At 42.4% G+C, this 21,473-nt stretch overlaps 2 protein-coding genes across 4 annotated transcripts in view; one reads left to right on the forward strand and one right to left on the reverse strand.

Annotated features, from left to right (window-relative positions):
* Positions 1 to 173: 173 nt before the first annotated feature.
* ALDH6A1 (aldehyde dehydrogenase 6 family member A1) lies at positions 174 to 10,578 on the reverse strand. Its single transcript, XM_059473675.1, has 12 exons — positions 10,467 to 10,578; positions 10,234 to 10,296; positions 8,089 to 8,163; positions 6,585 to 6,746; positions 5,926 to 6,004; positions 5,077 to 5,379; positions 4,250 to 4,371; positions 3,816 to 4,005; positions 3,025 to 3,206; positions 2,450 to 2,629; positions 2,162 to 2,260; positions 174 to 1,698 (listed from the first exon to the last, which is right to left on the reverse strand). Exons 1-12 carry the CDS (start codon positions 10,521 to 10,523, stop codon positions 1,594 to 1,596), a joined length of 1,617 nt encoding a protein of 538 aa, XP_059329658.1. The 5' UTR covers positions 10,524 to 10,578; the 3' UTR covers positions 174 to 1,593.
* A 244-nt stretch (positions 10,579 to 10,822) lies between these two features.
* LIN52 (lin-52 DREAM MuvB core complex component) overlaps positions 10,823 to 21,473 on the forward strand; it is a 40,227-nt gene continuing 29,576 nt past the window's right edge. For 2 of the 3 annotated variants that reach the window (XM_059473800.1, XM_059473802.1), the window contains exons 1-5: positions 10,823 to 10,865; positions 10,947 to 11,021; positions 11,179 to 11,216; positions 11,680 to 11,746; positions 12,752 to 12,835. In XM_059473800.1, coding sequence (XP_059329783.1) covers positions 10,847 to 10,865; positions 10,947 to 11,021; positions 11,179 to 11,216; positions 11,680 to 11,746; positions 12,752 to 12,835 — 283 coding nt within the window. In that variant the 5' untranslated portion in view covers positions 10,823 to 10,846. Of the gene's footprint in view, positions 10,866 to 10,946; positions 11,022 to 11,178; positions 11,217 to 11,679; positions 11,747 to 12,751; positions 12,836 to 20,829; positions 21,064 to 21,473 lie in introns of those variants that run through there. The other variant, XM_059473799.1, reaches the window with a different exon arrangement.

Here is a 21,473-nt window from a genome sequence, read left to right on the forward strand (position 1 = left end):
AAACAAGGCATTCCTTGAAATGCTGTGCAAGAAAACTGGTACAGAGGTCCCTGAAATACTGTAAAAGGAAAATGTATACATGGCTTACAGGAGCTGCAGACCATCTCCTGTGAAGACGGGAATAAAATCAACATCACACCTATGTAAGGTCTTACCAAGGAACAGTCATGCTCTGCAGAAATATATAAGCATGTTTTTAATTCGTAATCAAATTGCAAGGTGAGAATTTCCCTCTAGTGTATAGCAGAGGAAAAAAAACAAGATACAAACATTAGTGAATGCACAGCAATTGCACTAATATAGAGCTGTCAGTTACAAGGCATCTTTACCAGAAGGCAGGATAAAAAGTGTTCACATTCAGATTGTTTCATTAGAACACTTAATGGTTACAATCATTAGAAGAATATTATTTTCCATGGATGTTTGAGTGAGATCCCTGCAGATCCTTCATGGCTGCATCATCTTTCAGGAACCAGAAATAAAAATATAGGTTCTCCAACTCCAAATGCAGATTCTTAAAACCACATTGTATATACCAAGTCTTACTCCTCTGTATCAACAGGAACTTGCAGTCCCAAGAGTACATGACTGTGTTTGAGCGAATGTGACAAGGAGTCAATCAACCAACACAACAAATACAGCTACAATCAGGACAGCTGCAATCAGGAAACAAACAGACAAGGCCTGGCTGCTTTGTTATTAAAAAATGTGTTTTTTCTTCCTACTGACCTGTCTACTTAGGCTCCCTTTTATCTGGACGCACATGATGCTGTGACACAAAGACACACACACATGGTTTTGTTTCTGCTTCCACAGTTTCACTATGGTACAGGACATGTAGGCTTGTATCCCCTAGCACAGCAAAAAGGCACCAAACAACTTTCAGCTATAACGGAATTGCTGGCAAGCTAGAGCATACAAGCTCCAGACAGAACAGGAACAGAAGTTTACAAGCTGTCAAAGGTACAGTGAAGGTCACTGTACCATAAAGAAATTTCTTTCATCCTCAGACAAGCAATCAAATATGCTTTCCTGAAAAATCCATACAAAGCTATTTCCTAGTGTTTTGGAAACTGCTTGACAGGTGAAAGACTGACAACTTGCTGTTTTCATCATATGTAAAGTCACTTCTGTGAGACACTCAAGATGTCCCAGTTATGTCACTCAAAATGAGTACTCAGAGTAAGGTGAACTCAGAATCTTAATATGCAAGATAAAGAGGTAAATAAACCTGCTACAAGATGTAGTCAGGAGTGAGTCACTAAGGCTAAAGATACTGAAGTGAAAACCAGAGTTATGTTCAAGTTCACGGGGTCTGGAAAGAAACACAAACTAAGACCTATCTCAGTGGCTGCCCTTTCAGTTAGATAAGGTTATTTAGTCTTTGATAGGTTGTATGGAAAACATTAGTTCAGCTAACCAAAAAAACACAGCAACAGAAAATCTAGACCATGAGTCACATGAGCCTGCACAGTAACAGATCCTTGAGACAAAGGAGCTTTCTATTCATTCCCAAGTAAAGGGTGATAGTCAGGACAAAGCTGGAAAGTGCAGCATAGAAGGGCACCAGGAAGAGCATCTGCAAAGGCTGGTTTAGTTTCCCATAGTTGGCATAACCACAGCAGGCTTGGCAATGGTGGCATCTTCCTCTTTCCATTGAGAAATGATCGTTTTCAGCTGTGTGTAGAACTGCACTCCCTGGAGGAGAGATCCACATATCAGATATTTGGCCTTATGAATTCATCAGGTCTACACTAGTGGTATATCAAACAGTCTTTGCTTTATCTAAACAGGAGTGAGTTTTCTTCTGTGGAAACAATTCTTGTCAGCCTATTCTTTTTACCAGTGTCACAAAGATTCTGATTCTGTGAGAAAGCTTGCTAGTTATTGCTACCTTCTCAAATATCCTAAAAAGACTTGCATTTTTTTACTTAGAGGAAAAATAAAGAGGAATGGGCTATCTATGATTGTGACATGCATTATGGTGCTGTGATCACTGGCTGGTTTTCAGTCTCCTGGTTGAAATACCTTCCAAGTCTCCTCACTAATGAGGTCTGATGACCATCTGTCCATTGCCTTTTATAACACTTATATCAATGATTATCACAATTCAGATTTATCACAATTCAACCCAATGGAGTGCTCTGAACCAGAAAGTTACCTGTTTGCCATAGAAATTGGCGTCCCCTCTGAAAGAAGCACGAGAGCCAGTGAAAGAGAACATGGGCAGAGGTACTGGGATTGGAACGTTGACACCCACCTACACAAAGGAAAGCTGCCATATTAGTCACAAGAAATAGCAGATTGCAGAGCACTCTCCAAATGCTTCTGCATTTTGTTTTCTTATGTCTGAGGCTGGCACTGCTGCTGAGCAGGCAGTGATTACAGCTGAATGGTTACCCACTGTAAATGGTGAGGGCTAAAAGCAACAATCCTAGCTGGAACGTACCTGCCCCACATCTACTAAGTGAGAATACTTCCGAGCTGTGGCTCCATTGGTGGTGAAGATTGCAGTTCCATTCCCATAGGGGTTATTGTTCACCATCTCAATGGCCTCATCCAAAGTGTCTGCTTCCAGCACCACTAGGACAGGCCCAAAGATTTCCTCCTTATAGCAAGTCATGTTTGGCTGCCAGTACAAACAGTAGAAAAAGCAGCTTGTATAAAGATATAATAAAAATATCATAGTAAATAGCATACAAGAAACACACGTGCTGTTGGTACTCATGATATTCCCAGGATTACTGGTCATACTGCATTGCCACAGGCCTTACCTCTTCACCATTTCCCATGCCCTGTCCTCTATCTAGTACACTAAAGAAGGCAGCACTTTTCATCTACAGAGTGCTTTCAGCTTTTACTGCCTGCATTACAAGGAGTACTTCATTGACACTGTGCAAGGGAAGGCTGAGCCATTTATGGCCTTTCTACCTGGTGATCATCGATTCCTGACTGATTTGGCCAACCCATTTTTCAGCTGACCCTGCAATACACCTTTGCAGGCACTGATTTTGGTCACCTTACCTTGACTTTGGCAAGGATCGTTGGTCCAACAAAATTGCCCTTTTCATAACCCTTCACTTTGACATTACGTCCATCCAGGAGAAGGCTGGCACCTTCTTTTACTCCTTTCTCAATCAGACCGCAAACCCGTTCCTTAGCCTGGGGACTGATTAGAGGCCCAAGATCTGCTCCAGGCTGGTCTCCTGTGAAGAGGCAGAGACACCAAGTTTTAACTCTGATAACTTCCTTTCCATAGGCATGTGGGAGATAACTCCACTGGCAGGAAAAATCTGAAAATTCTGATGTTTGAGACACAGAACACAGATTTGAGACATTGATGAACAGGAACAATAGCCTGCAGCTCTCATATCAATACAGAGTCACCAGAAAGCCAAAATTCAACAATAGATTAATCTCAGGAAGGAAACTTTTCCCCTTTGCAGCACTTTATTGAATATAGACAAAAAATAATTCCCCATGAATTAATAACAGTCTTGCTTTTTCAAAGCGAGACTGCTATATAAATGGCAGACATGAGTTAAACATAGGATTTAACCTCAAATCTCCAGTTAAAACAAGACTGATCCTGTAAACATTGCATCACAGTCCCACCAGCATCTGAAAACATATTCCTACCTCCAAGTCTAGAGCTGGGTTTCCCAATCCAGACAATCTGCTAGCTCCTACCCCTACACATCAATGGTGGTGCCAATAGCTCCAAGGGTCACAACACGGTATGGCAGATAAGCTGACCTATAAAGCCATGGTTGTACAGAAGTGAAGTACCTCATAAAAATTATCTCAGTCTGTACCTGCATTTACACGTAGATTTTTGGCTCTGTCTACAAGCTCTGGCAGCCATCTCTGAGCTTCTCCTACTAGAATTGCTGTAGACAGGGCCATGCAGCGTTGGCCAGCTGCTCCAAAAGCAGCTCCAACCAGCTGGTTCAAGGTGTTCTCTTTATTGGCATCAGGCATCACCACACCATGATTCTTGGCTCCCTGAAACATAACACACAGTCTCCCATTATAAACCACCCCAGACCTGTTCTTCTCCAGCCCTCTGGCAATGATTTCTTATAGTGGCTATGATTCTGCTACCAACAGGCTGGCAAGAGAGCAGCCTTATCACTTAGCTATCAGCAGCAAAGTCAGCTTCTGCTGCTGAGTGGTGTGGTGTCTCTTAACATTCACAGGTGACAGAGGTGGTCTATGTGCTCAAGTGTGCTCTGTTCAGAGACATTACCATGTTGGCCTGGACTCTCTTGCCATTCCGGGATCCTCTCTCATAGATGTACTCGCCAGCCTGATTGGATCCCACAAAGCTGATTGCTTTGATATCCGGGTGGTCACAAATGAAATTCACAGCTTCAAATAGGAAATAATACATTGTAACTGTGGTGCACAAATGCTTCCCTCCATTCCCACCCCCACAGCACTAAATCTATGTATCTTTCTTCTCATTGAAATTATTGCCTCTGTGTTTCCTACATTTGAGTTCCCTGAAAGCCTGTCTGTGTAACTTTTCACTCACTTCTTAGGACACATACTTCTGCCCTGTCTTCATTCTCCTGGCTCTCTTACATCTCTTCATGCTCTGGGCACCTCCCAAGGTGTCTGAGCAATGTCAAAGTGAAGTTACTGTTCTCTATTGGTATTATCATGTCCTGAAGCTACTTGTGTACTGTAAAAAATAGCATGTTATGAGCCAGGATACTGGCATCCACTGTATAGTCAGTGAGGCATTTAGTTCTTGTTTAGGCTTCCTTGTGAAACCAAGATGATTTATCTACTTATTTTAGTTGCAGTTTGGGTTGCTAAATAGAATTTGAGCACTTACATGCCTTGGGAACTCTGACCCCAATCCCCAAAATTTTGTCCACCATATCTCCTAAAAGATCTGGTGCAAGGTGACAGAAAATCTCCCACTCACCTTTCAGCTTCATCAATAGAGCTGAATATCTGTCCAAACCCATCTAACAGCAGCAGTCTCAGACTCTCCAGCTGGTACCTCCCACTGAGCACACACCACAACACACACATTTGTCATCTCCCAGGAGGGGTTGTTATTACCTTCATGCTGTCCATGGATAATATTTAGGGTCCCATCAGGGGCACCAGCATCCTGAAACAGCTTGGCAAGGAACATTAGTGCTCCTGGTACACGCTCAGACGGTTTCATCAGGAAGGTGTTTCCACAAACCATGGCCATGGGGAACATCCAAAGAGGAATCATGGCTGGGAAGTTGAATGGTGCAATGCCAGCACACACTCCCAGAGGCAGGCGGTAGGTGTGAGTGTCCATGTCCTTAGTGATGGAGGGCATGGTCTCCCCAAGGATGAGGGATGTCACACTGCAAGCGTGTTCAACCACCTCTGCAGCAGGAAGGGCAAATATGCTGCTGGATGATCTGTTAACAATTAGTCCCCAAACCTCCTTTTCACTACTGCCTTGACCCACCTCTTTCTTCCAGCCTCTTCTCCCACAACTTAAAACTCACTGTGCTCCAGAAAACCTCTCTGCCAAGCATTGTGAACAAATTATGAATGGATTTCTCTCTTGACCACACTACACATCATTATGATAGAAGCACAGACACAACAGTCCCACTACAAAGTGCACAGGCACAGCACTATTGTACCACCTGGGACTCAACCTTAGATATCTGAAAACAGGTGAGAAGTTCTTATCCCTTTTTAGTAGTTTACAGTCACCCCTAGAAAAAGCTCTAACAACTTGGAAGTGATTTAAAGATACTCTATCTAGAAAACTCTTCAGATCAGAGCTACAATTGACACTTTTCTTTGACTAGGGGACTATAAAGGGATCAACATATACAGAACAATCAGTTGCTCAGGAGACCTCATCCCTTCCTGTGGGTTCCCAAACCCCCATTTTAACAGGAGGAGCCAGCAGCTTACGCAGGCCTCGGAAAACATCTCCCTCAGCATCAGCCAGGGTCTTCCCTTGCTCATAGGTGATGAGTTTGGAAAGTTCTTTCTGAAAATGGAAAGCACAATATTTATGAATGTTAGAAAAGTGCCCACCCATGAAATAGATTGCAAGGATAAGACAAAATTAACAGAGAGTTGAACATCACAATGAATAGACTGAACAGAATCCAGAAAAACCTATGCTGACCTATTTGCTCCTTATAAACAAGAAGCCAATAACCCACATAGGTGACATTTTAGAAAAAATCATCCTAGGATGGCTTGTATTCTAATGCTTTCAGGTATGACACCACATACACACCAAAAAATCCATTAGGGAAACCCAAAAATATCGTAACATACTTGTCTTCATCAACTGACACATGCTCCATCAAGGCTCAAAGTTCCTTCCATGGTCTCTTGGTAAAGGGACAAATTCAGAATAATATTCCCTAAGAAGTGCAGCCTCTCTGTTACCATTGGATGGGAGGTGTTTTGCTGCAGCTCTCAACAGTGTCTCAGTTGATTCCTTGATCATGGCAACACCTCATCAAGGACTCTGTAAACCCTGAGTCTCTCAATTTAGTTCCTAAAATCAGCTGCAACACATTCAGCCACAGCCATCGCACACAGCCATGGTGTCTCACCAGATTCTCTTTGATGAGTTGTCGGTAGCGCAGAAAGATTTGCTGGCGACTCAAAACAGATGTTTCTGACCAGTTCCAAAAAGCCTTTTTGCAAGAAGCCACAGCTGCCTCCATCTCACTGGCTGTGGCTTTCGGTACACGGCCAACCACCTCATTTGTGGCCTGAAACAGAAAACAAATTGCATCAAAACTCAGCTTTTCCCATCTGCTCCCACCAACCATTTCACAGCACACACCTAATATTCTTGTTCTACAAGGAGCTGTACTTCTGAGGGCAGAGCACAAAGGAAATGCTTTCCCTAATAGCACACAAAAGGCCTGGGCTACAACTGGAGTAGTTCTGAAAACCTGCACTCCAAATATATCAAGTTAGGCACTCAGAAAACTACAAATGCAGTGCTGATTTCCAAGCTGGAGTTGAAGTGACTTGTCTATCTTGAAACTTCTAGAGAGTATACGGCAAAAGTTTCTGTGGGCCATGGTCTTTTACCTCTCCATTGTCTTGCTTCATCTGGCTGTCCCTCTTGCACACTAAATGAGGTAAAATTCCTTAGTGAAAATCAGTACATGACTGTGCAATTGCCATTCATGTTAGCTTACCCATACCCCTAGGCCAAAGTACTATATTTACATACAACCTTAACTCTACAGTATTTTAACTTCAAGCTTTTTGCCAGTTTAACCTCCTTCTAATGTTCTCTTAAAAATTAAACCTGCTTTGACATGACAAAAATTTCAGATATCTCACTAAGAAACTACTCAAAACAAGAGGAAGAAAATTAAACAAGAACATAGCTTGCTATGTAGAGACCAAATGAGCTTCCTGAACATGACTTGCTGCTCTGATCATTTCCACAAAGCAAATGAAAATTGAGCTTTACAGAGAAGATTTAGAAACTGCTGTTTAAATGCTTACTAGGGAGGCCAGGAGGATCAGAATTCTGAGTGCAACCTCATTTCCATTTGTCTTTGGTGGAATACATAGACAATACAAGTGCTACTTATCTATTTTGCACTGCATAGCATCCAGCTCTGTGATTATTGTGGGTCAGAGATAGAAGCTCTCTGAAAGGAGAGAAGCTTCAGCTGTCAGGATTTTTCACCTTTTTATTCTGAGAGTAATATCAGCCTCTATCAGGATTTCACTTTCAGCTGGCATCAAATCACACCCAGTTGATTTCATATACAGGGTGAAAGACACCCGTCAGAAATTTGACATACTCATCACAGAGCCTTTCTATAAAAAAAAAAAAAATTAACCAAAATTTAAGCTTCCTTTCTGGAGATCAGGGGCTTACTATGTGAGAGAGGTAAAGGTGATAGTAACTTATTCTGAGACAGATTTCATGTGAGAAGGAAACTGAGAAGCTGTAGTCTGCCTTAAGCTCCAAGTCCAAACCTTTCCTAAGAAATATGTGTTTTTCTTCTGCCACATCCCTGAAGAGAGGCACAGACCTTTGTTTCACAGTGATCACGTTTACATAAGATGAGACCATTCACTTACTGGGTTGTGGATATCAATCCATTCAGTAGTTTTGGACTCAATGAACTTCCCATCAATGAAGAGTTTGGTTGTTGGCTGTGGAGGGCAAAATATTGGACAGTGAGTTATTTTTGTCTCAATGTGCCTAAAGACCAGTGTGCCGTTTTACATGCAAGCCTTCATCATTTACTGCTATGTGAATCACTAGAGTCTGGATCCAATCTTCAAGCAAGACCCAGCTAACTGCTCTCTGCCCCATTTTGCTCTCACTTTACACCAAAATGGCCAAAATTCTTTCTAAAAGCAGTTTTAGAATAAAAAAAAACATTGCTCTGCTTATGTTCAGAATTGTTTCAATCTATTTAATCAAAACCTGAAAAACTGCAACTCATAAATGTTCAGAAGAAACAGTTAATAATTCACTTCATGGGAATTCCATGAACCCAGTGCAGACTGTACCACTGTCCCACATGCCTCCTTCCCATCAGGCCACTAAGCAGGTTCATCTTTCCAGTTTATAGCTTCAAGCAGAAAATTGGACTTTCCCCACCCCCTGCTGGGTCTAAGAGCAAGAAACCTGTATCTGTGGATTGTCCTGGCTGGCAGCACAGAAACCAGAACCTTCCTACTCAGTTGAAGAGGAGGGACAAGGAAAGTTTGGAATAAGAAGTTCAGGCAAACATTGAACAGAACAGAAAGCAGAGGTAAAAGCTGTGATTAGCATTAGATAGGCAACAAAACTGTACCATGCAGGAAAAAAAATTGTGACTGTATAAATTAAGGAACTAGAAAAGATGAGTTGACATTGGTAGGTAAGGAGAGAACTAGGAGAAAGCAAGAACCAGTTAATCATGACACAAATCCATGACTTGGGGAGAAGAGGTAAGAGAAAGGGGAAATGGATCTTCTGCATGAATAACAGAAATGGGACAGGTCAACAGAACTGGGATATAAGCCCAAATATATCAGAAAACTGAAGAAATTATGATGTGGAATTATGAAAGGGAGATGAGGACTTGGATGCTATCCAAATTGTAATGAAGAGAAAGAGATCAGAGGAAGAATCAGGAACATAAATGGTATTGGGTGGACAAGTAATGACAGTGAAAAGTGGATGAAAATGAAAAAAAATAAGCAGCAATGTTAGTTGGAACAAATTGAGAAAGCTTTGAGATGAGAAAGCTAGGATCAGAAGTATAAAATAAGTTTGTTAATGGACAAGCAAAACTTAATGATCTGGAAAGCAACACTAGAAGAGAATTAAAAAAAAAAAAAATTTAAAAGTTGCAGATGATTATGTAGCTGGAATCACACTTGGGAAAGAGAGGCAGAAATCTGTGCCTATGAAAACACAATCTCCTCTAGAACCTGGAAGGAAGCACAGGAAATCTGAGTGCCTTGACCGAATTTCCTGATTGTCAGAAAAGCTGCTGGTCTAGCGCTGGTCTAAAGAATGACAAACTCCTATGGCTGTCAATCACTCCATTAGCTTCACTGAGGCTAATGGAAAGGAGCTGCAAACGCCAGGGCTTTATGACCCACACAGACTTCAGTGCAATAAAGTTAATGTTTTTTTCAAATTGCTTAGAAAGTGTATCTCAAATATCGCACATGCAACAAAAAATACTTTAAGCAAGCCAGGAAATGGTGATTAAAATGAATTGCACTTTTCCCATAAGATCGCCACCCTTTTTGCATGTAGGGAATGCACCTGCTGTGGAAACATGGACGGCAGCAAAGCAGACTACTTATGGAACCCTGGTTTGGAGTTCGGAGACAGTGCAGCCATGGACAGTGGAGGGAAAAAGACAGTTCAACAACTAAAGCTGTTTGATACTGTCCGAAGGAAACCAGATCCTCTCTCTGTCGCAAACAGATGCATGAGGCCAGTCCAGAGCCACCGGCAGGAACGCGATGTGACGGGCGGCCCCCGCTCAGCTCCCAGCTCTCACAAATCGGACATGGAACTTTTTTCCGTTTCTCCCGTCGAGCACGGGGGCAGTGCCGATGTTTGTTCCACCGGACCCACCGGGGCTCCAGCCGAGCGGGCGGGAGCGGCCTCAGCGGAGCCGCCCTGAGGGCAGCGTCCGCCGGGCGGCGGCGCCCGGGGCTCTGCGCGCCTCCCTCCCCCGCCCACCGGCTTCGCTCCGCGGGACGGGCACTCACCACCGAGGAGGAGAAGGACGCGGTGACTGAGGCGATCCAGGGGGCACCGGCTCTCCGCGGTAGCTGGACGGGGGGGGAAAGCACAGAGCACCTCAGGGCGGGTCAGGCAGCGCCTCCCCCCGACCCCCATCCGGCTGCTCCCCGCCCGGGACCGACCCCCCCGCGGGGTCCCGGGGCCAGGTGAGCCACGACCCCCCTGCGCCCCCCGAGCGGGCCGGGGCCGGCCGCCTCACCCTGAGCGCCACGCGGCGCGGTCCGCCCCACGCTCCGCGCGCCGCCACCGCCGCCATCCCGGCCGAGGGTCCCCGCTCCGAGCCCCCGGCGGCGCCCCCCGCCCCGCCCCGCCCCGCCTCGGGCCCCGCCCCCGCGCGGCCCGCGGCCAATCGCCGCCAGCAGCCGCTCCGGCCCCGCCTCCCGCGGCTCCCGCCCCCCGTGTCGGGCCGCCGATTGGCGGAGGGGGCCGAGCCGCCCTCCGAGCGTCGAGGCCCGGCCCCGCCCGGCCCAGCGCCGCCCCGCGGCGGCCGCGAGAGCGGCACGTGGGGCTCGGGGGCGGGGCTTGTTTTCCGCTCCCGCTCGGCCGCGGGCGTGAGGGCGGTCACGTGAGGCGCGCGCCATGGCGGCTCCGGCGGACGGTGAGGCGGGAGGGCCCGGCGGCAACGCCGCTGCCCCGCGCCGCTCCCGCCCCGCCTCCCCTCACCCCCTCTCTGTTGCAGGCACCGACCTGGAGGCCTCGCTGCTGAGCTTCGAGAAGCTGGACCGCGCCTCCCCGGACCTGTGGCCCGAGCAGCGTAAGTCCGGCGGGCCCGCGGCCCCGAGGGTGACAACTCCGGGTGGGATGGGGAGAGCCCGACGGGGCCGGGCCGCTCTGGGGCAGCTGCACGGGCTGGGTGGCGGTGCTGCCCGCAGGGACGCTCACCCCCGCCAACCTCCGCTTTCTCTCCGCAGTGCCCGGCGTTGCCGAGTTCGCCGCCTCCTTCAAAAGCGTGAGTGAGCGCTGCCTTGCCTTTCGCGTTTCCTCCTTCCGCGTAATGGTAGATCTGCCGGTTCTCTTGCGGGCTTTACATCTTCTATGGACCGTATCTCAGTAATAACTCCAGTGTATGCTACCATATACCTTTTGGTTTTAATGTATCTTTTATATATGTGGGTTTTTTTTATACTTTACGCAGTTCACTGTGTATGGGAATTATACTTTGGAAGTAATAAAGGGTTTTAAACTTCAGAAAATCTTATTTTTCATACTGATTTTGGCTTGTGGAAAGTGGTATGCCGTTTTAAACTCTAAAATGTCCAGGAAGAAACAAGATTAAACATAAAAGTATTTCTATGGAGCGCATGCTCATATTTTTGCTGTCGGCATAATTAGTTTTCAATGCAGATCGTACTTCATTGTATAATTCTAAAAATGGACTTTTCTGAATATGAACTTCTATTTTTTCAAAACAGCCAATTACAAGTTCTCCTCCCAAGTGGATGGCTGAATTAGAAAATGATGATATTGATATGCTGAAGGGTGAGTATGAATATTGTGGGCAGGAATTGAGGTTGCCAAAGCAGATGTGAATTCACTACTTGCTTAAGAGGCTTAAAGCACTTGTTCTGTAAATGTTCTGGTGGTGGCCCTATGGCCTGAGGTCTCTAGCCATCATGTTTGCAGAATCTCCAACTCAGAAGTCTCTTCATCTTGTTAATGACAGCCATGTTCATTAAACCAGTTATTTCCAAGAGCCTATCCAGATGTCAGTAGGAGGCTGATTTTTCAAAACAGGTAGTGTAACATGTTTAAGTCACCTGCCTTAGCCTTTTTTATCACTGTATTAAGTACAATGAGCATCTCCTGCATTTTGAGAAGTAGCATGGATTTTTTGGAAGGCTCAGCTGATCAGGTGGTGAGTAGCTTAGACTCGTTAATTGACTTGTTCAGATATGCTCTACATTTGTGTGTGTTCTGTCATGGATCCAGGAGCTCCAATGCAATAGTGAGGCTGCAAGAGCAAGTTACAGCAGGACTAGTTAGCATGTACACTTGCTGCATGTTGCAGCTGTTAGTTTGCAGTAAACATCCTTCAGTGTGCTCTGCCTGTCATGAATTCTGGATGGTGACATGTCACAGCTGCAGAGTGAAAGTGAGATGATTTAACTCTGACTTGCTCGAAGAAATGTGCTTGAACTCACGTTATTAATGCGAAATAAGTCCATTCCTTTGCATACTTTTATATAGCTTACATACTTTTATATAGCTTGCTCATGTTGCAGTGTGGTGTACAGGAACTTCCAAAGTATGGATCAAATTACTCTTTGCCATGGTGGCAGATTAAATCATGAACTAGGGTCCTGGGTGTCTTTTTCCTTATGTTAAAATTAGCAGTGGAGTCAGCTTGAATTTTGACCATACGCTGTTCACTGAAACAGATCCTGACAGAAGTATGGCCTGAAAGTGCTCTGTGAAGTACTAAACAGGTGAGCTGCTACTAGAGGACTATAGACAGTGTTAAAATTCACCTTCTCTCTTCTTCAGAGCTGGGGAGCCTTACTACAGCTAATCTGATGGAAAAAGTTCGTGGCCTGCAGAACCTGGCTTATCAGCTGGGACTGGATGAATGTAAGTGCTGTACACAGATATGACTGACTGCATTCCAAATCTTTCCACTAAAGCATGTGCTTGTACATTGGTAGCTGGAAAAGTGTGTTGGCAGATTTGGCAAGTGCTTGACAGTCACCTCCTGCAACAGGATGAGAGAATGAGCTTACATCCCCAACCTACAGCCTGCCTGCATGGGGGAAAACGTGTGTGTCAGTCTGGTGTTACCCAGTGGCACAGACTTCTGTTCCTGAGTTAGCATTGTCTTAGATAAATCAGGTCACTTTGCTTAATTTCCCACTCAGATACTAAAGGTATTTCTCAGAATCCTTGTGGCAGTACTTCTCTCTAATTCTGTGCACTGCTCCACAGGGAAACTTGCACTTGTGTATAGGATTCTGCTGTCACTTTGCTTTTCATACTGTTTTCTGCTTCTGTTGCTGTTACTTTTTTCTACACTCAATTGTGGCAGGCAGTGATGTCATTGAGGAATAAAGATGACTTTCATGCCAATTGCAAACAGCCAACTCTTACTGTGGTTTTTTGAAGAGTTTCTTTCATTGTCTCGTTTTTAGAGCTCTTGTTAACAAGTTGATCCAGCTTTGAGGATTTCAAGAGTATTGTATCATTTTTAATGCTACCCATACATACTGCCACATTAATTTTTTGTTCTGTTTAGTTATGCTCTGACATAGTCCCTGGTTGTAATTACTCTTGGGCTACACAAAGCACCAAAAGTTTCAAGTCTTTCACCTTCCTTTCAGTGGGTAACACGATTTAGTAATAAACCTTTAGAGGCTTTCTGACTGCAAACACAGGATAGCCTAATGCATTCTTAATAACAAATCACTAAGCTGGTTTTAATATACTTCAAGTTTATTTTATTTTCAGTGCTAACATCTGTTAAGACTGTGTAAAGCATTTGGTGGAGTAGCAGGTAAAGTATAACAGTGTAAAACTGAGTCAAATGCAAAGGCTGGCTGATGGTTGGCTTTCTCAGTTGAGCTGCAGGCTCTGATGTCAGACAGTGTTGTTCTGCTAGATGGACTTTAGCAGAGCCTGAGCTGCAGTAAAGCTAGGGAGGTGTTTGTTTCCTTATTGTGTGTGCAATATTTGTTGCATGTGGTTCCATTTATTTTTACTGAGAACAAGTGCATATGTAAAGAAGGCAAAGTGAGTGAAAACTGAAATACGAGGCTCAACAGTTATAACTTAAATCTTGAATTTTCAGCCTTTATGAAAGGTTTCCATGCTTGTAACTTCTTGTCACTGAAGGCAGTTTTCCTTTACTGTAATCCATTGAATACTTTGTGTGTTGTAATATAAATTTATCTTTGGAAAATTTTTACCAAAAATTAGTTGTGGAATTTGAACAGAAGCTGCTGAGGACTGTTTTTCCTAATACTGTCTTTAGGTTATTTTCTCTTATGAACTTAGATAAGTAAGAGAACAAGAAAAAAATCCAAAATCTCTGTTCATTAAAGTTAAGGGACCTGTGGTTTGGTCTTGGATGTATATGACTTGCTTATATCTCTGTACTGAAATTTACCCCCTCTTGATTTGGCTGGGTCATTGAAACTGGCTGTCAAAAGCAGGACCAAACCTGCTGCTGACCTGTCTCCTCTAGATGGCAGCATGAGGCCTCCCGCGGAAGTTTGCCTTCTTTTTTATAAAACTCTGACATTTCACTTATGGTTTAAAGCTGTTCTTCCCAAGATTGTTTTTTGTGACATATTTGCCTTTCAAAATGTGTGCTGTCTTTTTTTATGGTATTTTCAAGTGTTTAATCAGCAGTGAGGTTGAGAGACAATGCTGCTTCATTGTATTAACTTACTTTTCCTTCCAACTCTTCTCTTCTAGATCCCACCTCAAATCCTTTGTATTTTCAAAGACTTTTATTTTCATCCAAGTTATTAATTGTGTACTGTGCAGGACCAGGGTGATTCCTGCAGCATTCCATGAAAAATGTATCTGTTGAGTGACATTGCAATCATGTTGTGAGATCTGTTATTGTTATACCCAGTTCACAATACTTTACATCAATTTTGCATTAGAATTCATTAGGCAAAGTGCTCTAGGACAGGGTACCTTTTTAAAAGTTTATTTATTGAGGTACTATTGCAACATTAGCATTGAAATCTGAATAATTGATTTGGCATGATGTAGTTGGATAAATTAATAATTACTGACTTACATGTCTTATTTTTTGATTTCATGTGAACTCTCTTACTATTTTGTCTGTATAAGAGGACTTTCTTGACAAGTTTGGAACAGATGTATTGAATGTTTTGTCCATCTTGATGAGACATCTGGATGGCTTTCACCTAGGAAAGGTTGAATACTGTTATCTGAATCCCACATTTTTATTATCTACAATCTCAGCTGTCCAAACTTTTTGGCCATGGCTTTCTCAGTTCCTCTTTGGTTCTGTGCTTTTCACAGCTTTCCTTTCTATACAACTGAATTCCTCCCTTCTTTTTCCCATAGGGGAGGGATTACCTTTACTTTCTGAAACCCTCTCTAGTTTGTTGACTGCCCTGTGGCTTCTGTGAATCAATTTAATTTATCAACATATAATTTGGCTTTTCTTTCCAGCTTGTTCTACCACTTTCTCCCTGTCATGCTAGTAGGTGGATTCTTGCTCAAAATGACCCTTACAGAATATTCTTCCATTCCTTAGCACAGGATTCATGTCAATAGCTTTCCTTGAATGAAGCAGAATTTTTGTAGCATGAACCATTTAAAAGAAAATTTTTACTTTCCTCTTTAAGGACAGGCTTGGGTCTCTTTTGTGTATTTATTCTTTGTTAAAAGCTGATTCTGGAGTTCTCTGAAAGCTTCCAGGCTCAGGTCCTTGTATCAAGAAAGTCTTTTAAAAATAAATTATTTTTCAGCACTTCTGAGGTTTCAGCTTGTGTTTCCTTGTCAGCTTTTTAAGCTCTGTAAAATTCTACCTCATTATTTTGCTTATAGCTGCTTTTCTCTTTTTGCTTTGGTTCTCAGAATCATAGAAACATTTGGGCTGGAAAAGACCTCCAAGATTATGAAGTCCAACCTTCTCACATTAGAGCTTCTATTTTCCTTCGGTTAATTAATTATTTTATTGGTTAGAATAATCAAAATCATTTTTAGTATTTAAAGTCCTGCTTTGTGTCAATTTTACTGCTCCTGTTAATGTGGTTATTTTAAGGGAGAAGGAATTGGACTCTATGAATATGCTGACTTTTAGTGTTCATACAGTTAGGGTGACTTTGGGAGGCATAGTAGCTCTTCTGAAGTGGGCTGCAGCCACTCAGTGAGTCTCATTTCTGAGTTTAGGGAAGAAAAAAGATATAAAAGTCTTGTTATGAACTTTCTTCCTCCCCTCTGTGTCCCTTAATTTTTCCACTTGAAGGCTTTGCTTGGAGTGGAGTAGTGAGCATTGCAGAATGAGCATACCCCGGCTAATGTGGCAAGCAAGAGGGAAATAGTTCTTTTTTTTGAGAACACAGTCACAGACATAAAGCAGCAAGTTTCAAAACACTTAATGTAAATAACTGCAAATTTAGGTTGGAAGCTCTGTTTTTCTACTGTATGACCCATTGCACCTTTTGGAGTGTCTGAGTCAAAGTTGACTTTAGAATTTTGAAGTCTTGGTTTCATGAACTGGCAACTCTGAGAAGTTCATGCATTTAAGGATATGTCCTCTCATCCTTTGGTATGTAGGTATACAGAGAGAAATATCTGAGAACTACAAACACAGAGGAAAATGCTTTTTTTATAAAAAAAAACCTTAAAGTTTGTTTTTTTTCTAAACTTCAGAAAAAAACTTGTGTATAAAATATATGTAGGATGGGATCATGGGAAAGGCACTGTGTCACTGAAGGAATGTGGTTGTCCAGGGACTATTGAAGGCCCTGCTGTTGTTTCCTTGTGCATCTCTGATATTTTTCAGATAACACCTGCTATATTGGTTCAGAAGTCCTGAAATGTAAATATAGATAGCTGGTATCACAGCCATGTTTGTAAAATCTCACTGCTGCCAGAATGGTTATTTAGCCACTTGGTATCATGGTACTGCTCCAGTGGTTCTGTCAGTGTGAGATTTCTGCAAAGCCTGTTCTTAAGACCCAATATCTTTGTGAGGATAATGGTGCCTGGGTGCTGTGTGTGCTTTAAATATTAGAAAATGTGGGATAACTGACCAAACAGATATGAATATCATTTATCATTTCCTTGTCAGTGATTTTTGCTGGTCTAATCTCTTGTGTTAGGTTAAATTTTTACTTGGAGTTGAAGGTAGTTTGTGATGTTCTTGCTGTAGAATTAGGAATGACTGTGTTATTCAATGTCAAATCCTCATACTCTTTCAAGAGGAATGGGACAGTTCCCAAATATGCTCAACTAAGTCTCTTTATTTATAGTTTCCCATTGTTTTGTGCACCCTGGCTTTCACTAGGTTCTAGCAACTTTGCTCCTATTTTCTTTGTAAGGCTGATTTATTTTCCATATCTGTTCAAGCAAATAAAAAAAAAAGGTTGCAGCTGAAGAGCTCTTTAACTAAGGGCCCACAGGTTAGACCTGGATGACCTGGGAGATCGCAGGTGAACACCAAAAAGTTGGTCATCTTGTAGTACCAGACTTATAGAGGAAAAGCCAGTCTAGCTTACTCAGCCAGTGATCATTTTCTTAAATATGAGGAATAGGTAAATGGCTAGGGTTTTTTGGCCTGGAGAGAAACAGCTGATGTAGTATGTGAAAAAGGGCTGTAAAACATTAATGCAGAGCAAGTGTGACTAGGGAATGACTCTTCATGGTTTCTCATAGTATGGGAGCCAGAGAGAATGAAAGAGTGTGTGGGGACATACCTGAGGAGGTGCTTGTGTTGTGCATTGAAGCCAGAACACATCACCACTGGAGCTTGTGGTCATGGAGTTTCTCACTCATGACAAAATGACATTTTTGTCATTACTTTTGACAAAAGTAATGACAAAAATGATTGGAAGATAAATCCTTCCAGGATGTCTGACTGCTGAGGAGTCCCCAGTGCCTTGGACATCTTGGAGATGCAGAAAGCAGAGAGAGATACTGTGCAGGTACAGCTGGGTGCCTCCCTGCACTTTCACTCTTCTACAGATGTTTGCCATTGGCATGTCAGTCAGGGTGGTGGGTTGGAAGGACCTTTTGTTTGAAAATGGATATTTTCATTTATTTTATTTTAGTAATAAGCTAAACTGCCTGGTAGTTAAGCAGCCCCTACCAGAAATCTCTGAGGGTTCCCTGTAATGGAGGGACTCTTCCAGAGACAGCAAGAGATGGATGGGCACATGAATGAGGAACAACTACCTTGCTCTCAAGTTAGGCTGTCATTGGGTTTGAATTGTAGTGCTCTGCAACCTCAGCAGCCTCTGAAATTTCTGGAAAATCATAAAGGAGTCCTTCTGAATTCCAAGCTATGTACAGATCACCACTTTTCCTTAGATTGGTGGTCTTGGATTTTTCATTTTTCATTTCAGATAAATGCTTGCTGTTGTGATCTCTTGCCTGCAAGTTCAGCTTTTTTGTAGGTTTGGAGGGGCAGAGCAGTTAATCAGGATTTAACTGCAGCATTTTTTGAGCATACACCCTTAGTTCTGTCAATGATCCTTGCAGGATACTGTCATTGAGTTTTGGATGTTGTTTATTTTTTGACTTTTTGATGCTGATCATAGGTAGGATATGTTTAAATTGGGCTCCATCCTTGGTGGACTGAACTTACCAAACTAGGAAACAGGGCATGACAGTTGCTACACTTGAACTTTGTATATACAAAATTGCTGAATTAGAATCAAAATAAGGAAATTAGGGAAGATATTGTACCCTTTTACTGAAATATCTTTTTCCTTTTGTGTAATGGATTGCCTGGGTGTGTCTCCTTGTAGCATGAATGTGCTTTTTAGTTTCCATGCAAAACACCTGGCCTTTGTACCCAAACAGGCTTCTATCAGTTATGTAATTGATCAGATAAAAATATTTTCTGATCATAACCACTTTTTCTTTAGTTCTGGCCACACAGAGGCTTTTTAAGCTCAGTCTACATTCGTGAACACGGCCTTACTTCTGCATTACAGTTGCCTGGTGCTCTTTCTGGTGTGTATGTATAGTTGTTTGCAACAAAATGTTTCAGGTTCTTACATTTGTAGGAAACCAACATATGAACAGATGTGTAAGTAAAAGGTGCTTTAAAATGCCTTATGACATCTGAAATCTGCTGTTGGTTTGTTTTAGTAAAAGCTGTATGTCCACTCTGTAGTCTGGAGAGTTGCACGGAAAATTAAACTTGACTCTTGTGGTTTCTTACTAGTCAAAATGAGGTTTTGAAACTGTTTAGAAGAGCTGACTCTTTCTATAACATGAACTCTTTCCCTATTTCCTTGGGAAATAAGACTATCTAAAGTGTTGTGGTGGAGCTGGAGAAAGAGTACTGCCTTTTGGAGAGGCAGGAAGGAAAAAGTGAAAGAGTAGCGTGTGATTTGGATCTACATCCCAGAGCAGTCTCAGTGCCAGTTACGATGAAGATATAGCAGTGTTATTAGCAGCTTGATTGCTGACAAAAGAGTGAGGAAGATGCTCACTTTTTCTTTGTTAAAAACTGGCATCTCCAGAACTACTGTGCTTCTAGCACTTGTGTACTTGTATTAATCTGAAACATCATAGAAGAAAATATGTTTTGGATTGCCTACATTGTTCTAAATATGCTGGGCTTGGAAAAGAACAATGTCTGCCAAGTCTAGTGCTTGTTATGTTCTTAAACAAAATTTAGTTTACATGCAAGGTGAACTGTCCTGCATAAGAAGAAGCAGTTTGAGGTATGTGTGCTTCAGTTATTTCTGCTCTGCTTAGAATTTTCTTTGTAGCAACTGTTTTTTTTTCTTGGTTAGTTTTCTGCATTCCCTGCCTTGCTGAGTGAATCTTCATCATGTTTCACTTTTGCTCGAAAGCATATTTCTCACTTACTTTGTTATTTAGTACTGTGTTTGGCAAGGACTTTATGTGAAATAGTATACTTCATGTGCTTCAAAGCTCGAAGGCAGAGTTTTACATCTGCACAACAAAATTATGCTCTTTGGACACGGGATTTCTGTAATACACAGTTAGCTTGAGGTGTTACTTAGAGTTAATAGACTGCTCCCATGGAATGGGTCACATTTTAGGTGGTTCATTTTTGGGTTAGGAGATGATCACAGAGAATTTCAGGAGCTCACAATCAGCTGAAATGGTTGCTTTAGTTTTTCACAGTAGGAAAAATATAGAGGCTATTTTCAGTTTACATTCATAGTAATTCTTGGGCCTTATTTGATTGTTTCAGAGAGGTGAAAAGAACACCTAAATTGTGTGTTAAGATGTTTATATGGCTTGTCACCGCAATATCCGAGGTGCTGTGATTTCCATGTGAAACCTTGGCCTTTCTCCTGATTCTTTTTACACTCTCCTCCCACACTGTAGATCTACTGCTTCATTTTAATGCACATTGCTGTGGTAAGAGATACTCTGCATCTGCAGAGGGACAAGGAAATCACCTTTTCTTATACTGTTTGCTGGGTGGTTTATTTACAGGCAGGATTTTTCAGGGGCATCTCCTGTTGGAAGAGAGAGACATCAGAATGGCAGCCTGAAATTGCAATTCATACATGATCTGTGAATTAGCTAATTCTGACATGTAGGTAGTTAAGAAATGATTACAGTCAGAGGAGTCATGACCTCAACTTTTCATCATCTCCATTGGCTTGTGCCCCAGTTTGGAAGTGAAGGAGGCATAGGAAGTTTTAATTGTACCTGTGTGATTTATCCTCAGTCAGCTCTTTAATTTCTTCTGGCTGTCTGAGGTTTCCGACACGCTGTAAATTTCTCCAACTTTTTCATTATCTGCAATTTCTTTATGACTCATGAATCGGAGTGGAGAGAGAGTGTGGATTTACAGCAGAGATAAACATGTCCATAAAGTCTGTATCTGTGTCAGTAATTGTACTGCTGTCAGTGACTGTCCTGTTTTACAGGTCTCTCTTGGGAGAGGAACACGCTTTGCTACCAGTGTCAGAGAAGTGTTCACTTTGATTTGCATTAACGTGCCAGGAGATTAGGTTGCAATGGTGAGGATGGAAATCGAGTTTGGACCATGGCTGCTATTGTTTGGGTTTTTTTAAATAAGTGGATATGTATTTGAGTTGCCCTCTGTGTGCAAAAAAAAAAAAAAAAAAAAGGCAGATTCAGGTTATTCTTAAATATAAAATCAGGAAGAGACAGTATACTGATGCTATCAGATGTGATTCTACCCATATGCATAGATAGTGCATTCTTACCATAAAACAAATGCTGTGTCTAGGTAACTGTCATATATACTGCATGGATCCTTAGGGTGTTCTCTGTCTGTTGGTTAAGTAGAATGAATATTTCTGTAAGTTCCAAGAAATTTCTGCATCTTTGCCTTCTTGCCCTTCCCTTACCCTTAGGGAAAGATGCTATGCTGAACATGGATGGTGAGTACTAAGGCATCATCATAGTCTCCAGGCATTGATGATTCTGATTGCTGCAGAAGGAGGTGTAAACTTGTGAAGTTTGAGAAAAGGAAAAAAAAATCTCTAAAACTCTCTTGTATGTGTTACAAGTTCAAACTTCTACAGTGTCTCTGTGCTTTTATTTT

Source organism: Ammospiza nelsoni, chromosome 6 (genome assembly GCF_027579445.1).
Source record: "Ammospiza nelsoni isolate bAmmNel1 chromosome 6, bAmmNel1.pri, whole genome shotgun sequence".
Taxonomy (NCBI): Eukaryota; Metazoa; Chordata; class Aves; order Passeriformes; family Passerellidae; genus Ammospiza; species Ammospiza nelsoni.

Bases quoted from the DNA above. Each gene is read 5' to 3' on its own strand.
- ALDH6A1 (XM_059473675.1), bottom strand. From the start codon at position 10,523: ATGGCGGCGGTGGCGGCGCGCGGAGCGTGGGGCGGACCGCGCCGCGTG. The intron at 8,164-10,233 runs GTGAGTGCCCGT...TGCCCTCCACAG, and splicing joins CGTCCTTCTCCTCCTCGGTG to CCAACAACCAAACTCTTCAT. The intron at 4,372-5,076 runs GTAATAACAACC...TCCTATTTGAAG, and splicing joins TATCCATGGACAGCATGAAG to CTGTGAATTTCATTTGTGAC.